The sequence below is a fragment of the Ambystoma mexicanum genome, chromosome 2q (genome assembly GCF_040938575.1).
Source record: "Ambystoma mexicanum isolate Mex_15411 chromosome 2q, UKY_AmexF1_1, whole genome shotgun sequence".
NCBI classification, from domain to species: Eukaryota; Metazoa; Chordata; class Amphibia; order Caudata; family Ambystomatidae; genus Ambystoma; species Ambystoma mexicanum.
The window spans coordinates 1028331143-1028343785 of NC_090924.1; the positions used below are offsets into that span (position 1 = coordinate 1028331143).

General features: G+C 46.3%; 1 protein-coding gene across 1 annotated transcript in view; it reads left to right on the forward strand.

The window, feature by feature from the left end:
• GTPBP10 (GTP binding protein 10) overlaps positions 1-12643 on the forward strand; it is a 343147-nt gene that overhangs the window by 31523 nt on the left and 298981 nt on the right. The window contains exon 2 of the mRNA XM_069648367.1: positions 8771-8964. Within this exon, the coding sequence (XP_069504468.1) occupies positions 8771-8964 (194 nt within the window). The remainder of the gene's footprint in view (positions 1-8770; positions 8965-12643) is intronic.

The following is a 12643-nucleotide window of genomic DNA, read 5'->3' on the forward strand; positions in this document are numbered from 1 at the left end:
AGACTGAAAAGCTTCTCCTGGCAACAGGGGCAGAGCATCCAAGTCCAATGCAGCTAGACCCGTCCTGGGGAAACTAACCACCATCTTGGAAGTAGTAATGGCTGCCCCACAGGAGTGAATCGTGACAGTATGCCCCTCCAAAGGGCTGGAGTCCCAGGCTTCCCTGGATGTTTTTGATGAAAACGGTGGACCAAAGCAGGGGCATGTACCGTGGATGCGGGTTCCCAAGAATGCTCTGCGGGCAAGTAACCCCACCAATCTACCAGGTACTGGAGATGACCATGGCGAAAACAAGAGTCGCAAATGCCAGACACTTCAAATTCTGGACCAAAAGTCGTCACCAACGGAGGAGGACAAGAATTCCTACGCCGATGAAATCAGTCAGCCTTGGCCTGCTTCAACTGGGAGACGTGAAAGACCGGCTGGATATGAGACCATGTTCTAGTGAGTCTCGGACGATAAGCTGCTGTGCCCACCTTTTGGAGTATCATGAAAGGACTAAATTACTTAGACAATTTTGACAGAACCAGATGTCTCGGCAGAAACTTAGAGGCCAACCATACCCTGTCTCCAAGAGCCAAGTCGGGGGGGCTATGGTACGTCGGCGATCCGCAAACCTCTTAATGCAGGATTGAGCCTCCAAAAGGGAAGAACGTGCGATGCGGTGGGTCTCCCGGGTCTCTTGTAACAGTGCATCCACATCTGGGAACTTGGATGGAGAAGTCGGACCAACTGGAATACTACTGGGATGAAACCCATAAGAACTGTAAAAAGGACTGGTACCCAGTGAACTATGGCACACATTATTATAGGAGAACTCGGCCTATGAAAGGAGCTTGTTCCAATTATCCTGAGAAGCTGAAAGGTAACATCGAAGATACCCTTCTAGGGTCTGGTTCAGACGCTCGGTCTGACTGTTGGTCTCCGGATGAAACCCCGAACTCGGGGCTTGTTCGATGTTCAGAAGCTTGCATACCTGTTGCTAATATTTGGAGGTGTACTGTGGTTCACGATCAGATATGATGGTTTCTGGTAAGCCATTGTCATGATGCCTACCCCCGGGGATCCAGATCAAGTCCAGCAACCCCGGAAGCAGGCATCAAGTTATTCCAAGCAAGCCCAACAACCCCTGCTAGGGGCTATTTGGGTACAGTCCTGGCATCTATGGCACCAGGCTCATATGTAGAGGCAGTCTAGGCGCCAGGCTCATAGATTAAAACTTACCTGATGCAGACCATGCTGCAAACTTACCTGATGCAGACCATGCTGCAAGAGCTCCAAGCAAAAAGAGGCTTCGAAGGGACTACTTTACCTAGGAACTATTTTTTTACTCGGGTGGGGTCGGGGAGGAATACTTACCTGGGACTACTTTGGGGGCTATTTAAACCACGCCCGAAGAGCAGCACACGCTTCGCGTTATTCTGCATCCAGCAGCGTAACGCTCACCGTGCCTGCAAGTCTGCTTCCAGTCTTCTGCCACGCCCGCCTCGAGTCTGGAGCTCCTAGAAAAAGGGAGAAAGAAGGAGAAAAGGTTAGAACAAGAGCAATACCTTTGATCCTTACCTGAATTCCCAATCCACCGCGCCTTCGAGCTGGAAGAAAGAAGTTATTTTATGCGTGTCGCCTCGCCTGCTGCAGCGCCGCGCTGAACTCACCGGCCTTTGCAGCATCTTCACTATCCACCGCATCCTTCTGCATGTTCCCGCCGCACTCCGGCACCTAAGGGGAACACAAGAACAGCAAGGTGAGCCAAGGGAATAAACGGGCAATATTAGTTACCCCCCATAGACTTACCTGATTTTACCGCAGGGGGTACTATTCCTCTTCACGGGTCGGCGCAGCCTCCACCGCATCTTCGCCGTACCCCGGCCCCTAAGGGGAGCAAAAGGACAGAAAGGTGAAACAAAGGGACAAACAAGGGGAATCCTTCTCACCACAATAGACTTACCTAATTTTACCGCCGGAGGCATTATTCCCCGAGACTTCACAATTTCTCTCAGCACCTGAATAGGGGAGAAAGCAACAGGTTACATACTGACATTATGTTATCGAACTGTGTTGGATAATACAAATCCTTACCTGAATGTTACCGGTTGCCACAAGGAACTCTTCGCTAGGGTCAAGCTGCAACCTGCAAGGAATCGGACAAGAGTGAAAGTCAGACATTTGAACTCTTACGAACTATATACTTACGGCGTCTCACCGGAAACCTGAGAGTCAATATTGTTCTGGAACTCACCAATTCCTTCGAACCAGTGAAGCAACTGGTTATCTACGCGCCCGTGCTCTCAATGTAGGATGGAGTGCTCATCTTTACAAACCATCAGGTGAGACTATAAGAGGGGACATTAAAGGTGATCAGTGTGGGAGAACAGCAGGAGTGGGGGGTTAACACACAACTCCACGGGTGGTTAATTCCCTTTCTCCATTTGCAGAAGAATACTCCTATGGGCCAAGCAAACAAAGCTAGGTGGGCCAGTCCAGTCTGTCATCTCGGCACTACGCGACACATTGGTGGAGTCCGCAGCTGTCCAGTTCAGATCGACGCCCCTGTGGGAGCCAGGTGAGCGTAACAGCCATGTGATAAAAAAAATATTCTTCACAAAAATCTTCGCTATTTGAGCAGCGGTTGGAATCCTAGGAAGGGAAACAAAGTGGGCCATCTTCCAAAAGTATTCGATTGAGACCATAATGGCAGTGCAACCATCAGAGAGGGGTAGATCTACTATAAAATCGGTAGAAATGATCTGCCAAGGACGGTCAGGAATTGGCATTCTAGTGAGTAGCCCCATTGGAGCGGTTCGTGGTGCCTTTGTTTGCAAGCACACGTCGTAAGTCGTTACATATTCCTTAACATCTGGAGAGAATCTTGGCCACCAGAAAAGTCTTTGAAGTAATTCAGTGGTATTGGCTATCCCTCAATGGCCGCTATTAGCGAGTCATGACATAGCTGGATTGTCATCTGTTGCAATTCTGAAGTTGGAATAAAAAGTCTATGGTTCCGGTAACCACACCCTTCAGAAAGGGTCAATACTAGTTTTTAAAAGGTCTGAGGATCCTTCTTCCGTAGTCGGAGAGTTGCCTTTGCCACGGATTGCAGAAAATGTGAGACTTCGTGGACAAATCGAGCTTTGGGAAAAAGAGGTTCTGTCCTAACAGATGATTCACTGGCATGATATGATATGATATGATATGGCATTTGTAACGCGCCTATACAGAAGTGTTTTCATCGGCATCCTTCCGGGACAGGGCATCTGCCTTGAGATTGATGCTCCCTGGGATGAACATAAAGACAATATCATGGGGAGAAAGGAAATGCGCCCAACAAGTCTGTCTATTTCCGGTCTGGGCATATTGCAAGGCCCGGATGTTGTGACCATCAGTACGTACTTCAATAATATGAGAGGTCCCCAGGAGCAATTGCCTCCATTCCTCGAATGCTCGTTTAATCGCAAGTAATTCTTTCTCTAGTACTGTATAGTTTTGTTCAGAAGATGTTAATGTCTTGGACAGATAAGCCACGGGACATTCGACTCCTTGTCCGTTTTCCTGTAGAAGAACGCCCCCCAATGCTTGGTGAGAGGCATCGGATTCCACGATGAATCTCTTAGACTGATCAGGTGAGATAAGTATATTGCTCGAGACAAACTGTGCTTTTAGGGTTTTAAAAGCCTGCTGAGCTGTTGGGGACCAATTGAAAGGTACCCCTTTCTTTAGCAAAGCTGTAATAGGCAGTATGATTTCTGAAAAGTTTGGAATAAAACAATTGGCGTATCCCAGAAATCGTTGGATCTCCTTGACACTTCTAGGGGATGACCATTCCAGATCTGCCGATACCTTACGGTGATCCATCGTGGTACCTCGTTCTGACAGGATGTACCCCAAATATGTCACCTCATTTTGATGGCATTGGCATTTATCCAGTTTACAAAATAAATAGTTGTATTGAAACCTCCACAGTACCTCTTGAATGTGTTCCAGATGTTCAGCATACGACTGAGAGAATACCAAAATATCATCTAGGGTACACTATCACTGAATGCAGTAGGAGGTCCGAGAAAAGATGATCCATGAAACATTAGAAGACAGCAGGAGCATTGGATAACCCAAAGGGCATGACCCTGTATTCATAGTGGCCGAAGGGCGTACGAAATGCCGTCTTCTACTCATCCCCGGGTTTGATCCTGATTAGGTGATAAGCCCCTCTTAGATCAAGCTTCGTAAAAATTCTGGCCCCTTTTACTGCCTCCAGGATGTCGGGAATCAATGGCATGGGGTATCTATCGGGAATGGTGATCTTATTTAATCCCCGAAAGTCTATACAGGGTCTTAGTTCATCCGTATCCTTCTTGGGGATAAAAAATAAAGAAGCACCCGCTGGCGACGTGGATTCAGTAATGAGTCCGTTATACAAGTTTTTTCTGTGAATCTTCCCCCCAGAGTACTTTCTTTTCCTTCGCAGACAGGACATAAATAAGCCCAAAGGGAATCTGTAAATCGGGGATAAGGTCTAATGTACAGTCATCACGTCTGTTTGGAGGCAGTTCTGCATACTCTGTATCTGAAAAGACTTCTTTAAATGCCCGGTAGGGTTCCAGGGTTTCCTGGATCTGATTGAGAACAGTGGTCCTGGTTTCAAGATCAGAGTCTGTCTCAGGATTCTGTCTTGAAGAATGAAATCACACCGCTCCATTGGCGAGACAATGTTTAACACTATGTTCTGATCCCATAAAGAAGGTTCCAGCCTTCCAATTCATATAGGGATTATGAACCCTAAGCCAGGGTAATCCTAAAATGATGGGATAATGAGCCGTGCGTATAATGTCTAGCTCTGGAGAGGGGCTGTCTGTTCTCAAATAGGTCCTAAAATTAATGGACTTCCACAGACTCATTTGGATGACCATAGACTTGCTCAATCTTGGTACCCCATGTTTAGTTGTCCATAGGTCATCGATAAAGTTCCCAGCAGCGCCACTGTCCACCAAAGCCGGGACTTAAACCAACTGCAAGGCTTTCCAGGTGATATCTATCAGTATCACTACCATGGGAGACTCTGTCTCTTCGGTAATCTGTGATGATATGAATGTGTTGGAGGAACCACTCATTGATTCCCAGACCGTGGTTCCTCGGACGGCTGGCTTTGTGCGTTTCCCTGTTTCTTGAAAGGTGCAATAGGACGGTTCTGTACCACATGATATTTTGATCTACAGTACATACATAGCCCTAGAGTGCGGCGCCGGTTATGCTCCTCCGGGGTGAAGGGCCTCTAGCAGTACCCACCTCCATAGGTTCATCAACAGAAGTATGCTTTGGGATGGAATGGGGAACCTCAAAAGAAGTACGTGGTCCCCGATGTTTACACCTTTTCCAGATGCCTTTCGTGAAGACGGTAATCCATCTGCATCACCATGGCTATTCATTCCGCTAAAGTGGCAGGCCAAGGAACTCGGTTAACCTTATCTTTGAGTTCCTCATTCAGTCCTATTCTGAATAGGGTAATCAAGGCGTCATCTGCCCAGACAGTACCAGCTGCCAGATGTTTGAACTCAGTGCTATAAGATAAGAGGTCTTGAGAGCCTTGTCTGAAATCTAGGAACTGCTCTTGTGCCGAGACTCTGATCTCCTGTCTCCCGAACATAGTTTTTAAACTATTCACAAAGGGTTGATACAAATCCAAAATAGGGTTATTTGCGGTAACAAATGGAGTGGCCCATGCCAATGCAGGGCCCATAAGATGAGCAATCATATGCCTGAGCTTGTCTCGGTCGTTATGGAAAAAAAGGTGCCTTAAAGGCAAACTGTACGGCACATGCCTCCAAGAACACTTTGAGTTTGTGGGGATTACCTTTGAACCTTCCTCCAGGTAAAGGACTGGGAGGAAGTTCGGAACACCTAGGCGATCTAACCATATGCTGTCTAAGGAGGGCATTCTCCTGTTTCAGTGCCTGTACTTTGGCGGTTAAGGACTGAACAGCTGAAAACATCTGTTGTTGTTGTGCCTGATCCATAATAGTTACGGGTTGTAGGTCTAAATGAAATATAAGTCTGAATTGAAAACACCAGATTCTGTGGCGTTGCTATCTGTGATGATTATTAGACCTAATCAGCCAATTCTACTTTCAGTACCCATTTCATCAAGCAAATATAAACCACTAACCTGTTCAGGCGCAACTGGAACACAGAAGCTATGAGAAGTACCCCTGAAGGACCCTTATTCACCCTTATTAACACTAAAAGGTTAGAGAAATCAGAGACCCTCAGGGAAACCATCTGGGGAATAAAACCCTGTAGCTGAAGCTGGAGTGAAGTGGTAGAGTATTCGAAGATCCCTTCTGCTGGAATGCCGGGACTGGATACCTGAGGTCTGTACTGTGGTCGAGGGGGGGGATGGGAAGACCTTCTTACTTGTCAGCCTCAGGTCTTTCGATTAGTGCAGAGAGGGAGAGCGAGAGCAAGCAATAAGTACGAAGGTGGAAACAGAATGGTGAACTCCTGAGGTAATTCTAACTGGGAATGCCTTCAATTCAGGAACCAAACTGGAAGTGAGGCTCTTCTATGCTGTGTCATATGGTGATTCATGTGCCCTCTATTGCAGATAGAAAGATAGAAACAGAATGAAAGTATGGAGTTACATGAAAGAAACCTTGCAGGGAGCGGGAATCCTTCCCGGCGTGACCAGAGTCGCTAATTACCATGCGGAGACCAGTCGGCAGTCGAAGCTGGATTCCGTAAGGCATGGTTGTCTTCCGTGCTGTGCTGTAATCCCTCCTCACTAATCCGGTAACAAAAAGGAATACTGATTAAATCACTCTAATGAAACTTAGACCTACCCGGAGGAATCCCACTGTCTAATCTACTGCCTAGCTAGCAACCAACATACTTGAGAACGTTATGAGCAAGCTCGCAATGTTTTCGCTCTCGGCGAGGACAGTGTGCGAGAAAGGCTGTCGGTGTAGAGCTCACCGCGGAGCCGGCGGGCTTCTGTAATGCTGTGAATGACACAGCAATTGGATAGATCTACATTCGGGGAAAGCATATGCAAAGAGTTATCAATCAGTTAGAGGCATCAACATGAAGTCAGGAAGGTTTAGACAGAATAGTATGCAGAGAAGATAATCACAAACCTACGAAGCGTTGTGCATGAAGAGTAGCAACGCACTGGAGCGTTGTCCCTGCAGACTGAAAACCTTCTCCTGGCAACAGGGGCGGAGCTTCCAAGTCCAATGCAGCTAGACCCGTCCTAGGGAAACTAACCGCCACCTTGGAAGTAGTAATGTCTGCCCCACAGGAGTGAATCGTGACAGAACCACTTAAAACCCTCCTCGCTTGACAATCCACCAATAGGTAGATGACACGCAGCTCTACTTCAAGATATTCTCTTTCAAAGACATCTGCAGGTTCTAGACCTGCTTTGCATTGATCCATTCATGGATGTTCGGTGCATACCTGAAGTTCAACCCCACCAAAACTGAATTTCTACTTCTGACCAACAACACCAAACACCCTGACATCTAGACCTGGCACTTTGCTATGAACCTCGAGAGCTGCACATCCCAGCTGACCATCTGTGCCATGTCCCTTGGGTTCAACATGAACGGCACCTCTCCTTCAAACAGCACATAAGCATGACATACACAAATGGCTTGGTATTAATTTTCTCTCCTGCAAAAAATCAAGCTCTTCATTCCAGAAAGAAACTTCAGCTCCGCTTTCCAAGCCTTAGACATCTGCCACCTGCAATGGGGGAAATGCGCTTTTGTAAAGCCATCCGACAGCTACCCTGCCACCCCTGAAATATGGCCTGCATGCTGCAGCATGTCTCCTCAAAGGACTCTGCGAATTCGACAAAATCATCCTGACCCTCATCGAACTGCACTCCCCAAGCAAGCCTGTAGCCTCTTCAAATTCTGCTGCATCATCTACAAGGCTATCACCCTCAAGACCCCAAGCTACCTCACTGAGAGATGCAGCATCTCTGGAGGCCTACAATCCACCAGAATTAAGGACATGTGCAGACTTTAACTCCACCAGTGCAGGAAGGAAAGAACCAAAACACAGGCCTTTTCGATCTAAGCCCCAAGATTTTGGAACCACCTCCCAGTTCCAGAAGGAGCTCAGGATCCTCCTCTTTAACGAATGGCTCATTCCTAAAAGCTAGGTCCACACATCCTCCACTCCCTATCCTAACTGAGACTGGGTGATCTGCTCCCCGCTTGCTTGTAAATCCATTGCTTTCACACTGCCTACCCTTCCCTGCCCTTGTTAGCGCCCCGCTTCCTTGTTTCTCTGCTTCCCTCACCATGTTCTTACCCCATGATTGGAAAGCACTCTGTTGCTTCCCGAAGGTAGGTCCGTGCTCAACAAATTGCGCTGGTGTCTGTAAAATATCTTAACACACCTTTGTTTCAACCATAGCAATTAAAACAGGATGGTATTAGCGATACCGTGCCACTGACGCAGCAGTGATTGGAGAATTGGTGATTCAGATGGATTATTGCCTGTGACATGTCTGTTAAAAAGTGCAAATGTTGGATGATTGATAAGGGAGGAAGCCTACCATGACTCAAACCCTTAATTAGCCACATCGCTTAAAGCACTCTACCCCAGCCCCATGGTGGTCTCCCAGAATGCATTATTTTTATTTCGGGAACTCTGCTTAACAATAACCATTCTTTACAAATAAAATTGTGAAATGTATATAAAGCATTAGTCTGCTGGAAATTACGATTACACAGAAATTGATATTTACAGTGGTTTGCTTTTCTTCCAGTACGGAAACTTCATTGACAATCTGAGATTGTACACGAAAGGAGGAACTGGTGGAATGGGACTTCCTCGATTAGGTGGCCACGGGGGGAAAGGTGGTGATGTTTGGATTGTTGCCAAAGATGATATCAACTTAAAAACCATAAAGGACCGGTTTCCACATAAACGTTTTGTGGCAGGAATTGGAGCAAACAGTAGGTAAGTTATAACTTAAGTGAAGAGTTTATGCAATATTTCTGATCTCACCTACGCATAGTCAAAATGCCTGTTGTAGCTACGCCCCATAAATCACTGCTTGGCAAGTGTGCCAATAAATCAGTGCTGGGCAAGTGCTGCTTGTCCGTAATGGGTGACGGAGCGCTGCCCTTCCTCCTTTTATGGAGGAGCCAGAGGACAGGACCGCTGAAACCTGAGCTTCAGTGAGCAGCTGAGTTACTGCTGGCACCCATTCATGGGAAATGTTTATGCCTCCACAGTGCAAGAAATTCACCAGCGGCCACTGCAGCAGAGAAGGTCGTCTTCTTTTTTTTTTTTTTTAAATCAAAATGTATTAATCCAATATTTGATCAAACATCTAAATGCTTGTGAAGTCAATGTTCCTTCTTTTTGGACATACATGTATTCCTGCATTGGCTTATTCCGACGACCCGGTGCTGTTGGTCTGGTCCGCACGGTCATTGCCACGTCTTATTGATGGCTTCTCTTTTGTGAATGTAAAAAAACAGAGATAATGGTGTACCTACAGATCGACATTGCAACCAAAATAATACCCCAATTTTCCAGATTAGCAATGAAAGAAGGCCAGTAGTTGACGCCTAGAACTATTTGGGAGTACGCTTTTCAACATGTCTAAATGGTAAAAAACATGTAGATAAATAAGCTATGAGGATGACGCATGTATTAGGCGGTACATAGCATTTGGTGTGAATGTACAAGGCTAAACCAAAAGCGGTATATTTTTAACAAATTACAGTTCCTGGCATTTTATCATGATTTGGTCAATTTTTTTCACATTCATAAAGCAAACCAATAAAATCCATTAACATTCCATGAGTCAAAACAAAGATTGCTTTTTCAGAAAAGATTTGAAAGATATTCCACAGAGCAAAAAGTTCATTTTTGTTAGTGTGAAGTGCTAGTGCAGAGACAATACAAATATGCCAACGTTCATCATTTTGATTGTTATCCTAACATATTCTAACTTTATAAAATACGCAGTCAGATGTTATTTTTTGCTTACATCAAGTATCAAGAATTTTTCTACAAAGCACTTTAGTACGTCATCAACATTTCTAAGGGATATAATTCACAAGATTTGCTTTTTAATCATGAAAATGTTTTTTTTGATCAATAAGGCCCAATGCAATTTACGTTTTTGAGTTTAAATAGTCTATTCATTTAATGAAATGACTAGTCTACAATTGTTTAGTGGACTTGAAGTATGCTGACTTTCTACAATGTTTTGGCATCATGCAATTTCAATCGCCTTCTGGACGACCTATCTTTTAATTCTGGAGTACGTATATCACTATTGCCCCTCCTTCAATTGTTCTTTAACCCTTTAAGTGCCATGGGTTTTACCCCCCAGTGCCAAGGCCTTTTTTGGTAATTTCGGTATGTCGCCAGTCAATGCCTTGCGACTTTTTTGTTACATGAGATATCTCAGCCAAATATTGCCCCTTTTTTCCCTTATGTAGGCGGTCGTAACGCCACCCATGAATCCTAGGTTGCTGTAGGGGGGGTGAGAGGAACCAAAAAGGGCGAAATGGCAATAAAATGATGTACAAAGAAGCCTGTGGTTTGTTCCTTGGAAGAGCTAGGAACAAATGGTTTGATGTGCTGAATTCCCCAATTTCCTGTTTTTCAAGAACAGGTTGAGTGGAAATGGAAATAAAAGAATTTAGATGTGGTTATCAAATGGGTAGGAAAGCCGAATTGGAGGACAGAAAGGCATACATTTCTGAAAGACAAAATTCCGAGTTTAGGAAGGGGTCATTTGCGCAGGTCGGGCAACAACTAGGTAGGGGGAAATGCCATAGTTTGGGGAAAAAGTGGGAAAATGACCGAAAAAAGGTATGTGTTGGACATGGTTGGCTTGGTACGGCAATGGCTTCTATGAATTTTGAGAAAAACAATGCTCTGCTACATGCCCCCGACACTTGCAGTTAGGAAAACACAAAACAAGCAATACCACAGGCCAAACACTGAGCCATGGTACACAGGAGTTTTATGCTTACGCCTGAACAGACATACTTAGCATGTGTAAATCAGGAAAATCAATGTGGTGAGGAACGGCAAGCATACATTCTTTGAAAGAGCACAGGCAGACCTTTTCAAGGGTAGGTGACTTGTGAAGGTTACAAAAGTGCATAGTGCCTAAAGCAGCCGCTAAATGTAGGGCACATTTGGGAAATTAAAGGGTTGTGTGACAAAGGACACCAGCAAATGGGTCGAAACGTTATGAAAACCACACAAACACAACAAATGTCATATCTTCCCGCGTTCCCACAGGTGTTCCGATGAAAACAGTACCTCACATGTGTGGGTGCACCTACCTGGGCGCCAAGGGGAAAGCCGAAAACACCCCTAACCCCAAGTCTTTTCCGACAGCTGAATTTCATGTTTTTTCCAGACGGGCACACCATACAGATATGGGCCTCGGGTGTCCAAGCCACCAAGGAAAACAGGGAACCCCATGCATTTTGGAAAAGAGGATACCTGTGGGAATGCACACAGGTTGGACTTGCGCGAAGCGGCCCAGAATTTATTACCCAGAACCCCAGACAAAGTGAACATTGTGTTTTTTTCCCCACCAAATATCACACTTTGTCGGGGATTGTGGCTAATAAAAACTGGGGCAATTTGCGCAAGGCAGACATCTTTGGATTCCCACGGGTGTCCTCCTTTTTGGAAATGCATGGGGTTCCCTGTTTTCCTTGCTGGCTTCGACACCCTTGGCAAAATCTGTAGGTTGCCCACATGAACAAAATGTGCTGTGCTGAAAGGCTTGGGGTTACTAGTGGGTTACCCTTTTCCTTTTGCGCCCCAGGTAGGTGCACCAACACATGTGCAGTACCGTTTTCATTGGGACACGTGTGAAGACGCAGGAAGGTAGGCCATGTGTTGTTGGCGGTGTTTCGGTGGGTGCCCAGAGCGAAATGTCTGAGAATTGTCTTTATTTCCAGTCAATTTCAGAAACATTTCCCACTGTCCACTCACCGAAACACATCGCCAACAACAGATGTCATACGTTCCCTTACGTCCCGGCGAAAAACGGTACCTCACATGTGTGGGTGCACCTACCAGGGGGCAAAAGGAAAAGGGTAACCCACTGACAACCCCAAGCCTTTCGGCACAGCACATTTTGTTTGTGTGGGCAACCTACAGATTTGGGCCTAGGGTGTCGAAGCCAGCAAGAAAAACGGGGAACCCCATGCATTTCTGGAAAGAAGACACCCGTGAGAATCCAAAGATATCTGACTTGTGCAAATCGGCCCAGAATGTATTACCCAGAGCCCCCGCCAAAGACCCACATGGGAGAAGGGTGCCCAAGGCCAGGGATATTACTGCCGACTTTGCTGGAGCTCTGGCTGCCCTGCGTTAGAGCATCTCCCCACCAGGGAGTCCCGGCAGTGTGCCAATACCTCCCTGAAGGGAAAAGCTGTAATGCAGCCCAGTCGCAAGTGCAGGACGGTTGGAGGTGATGTCCCTGGCCTTGGACATCCATGTACCATGTGGGTGTACCGTCCCCTAAACACAACGGCAGCTCCCGGGAGCCCCGGCAGGATCTCGGCACGATCTCCATTCCTCCCCGGAGGTGACATCTGTAACGTAGCACAGCCAGAGGTGGAGCCTAGGCTTGCAGATGGACAACCCA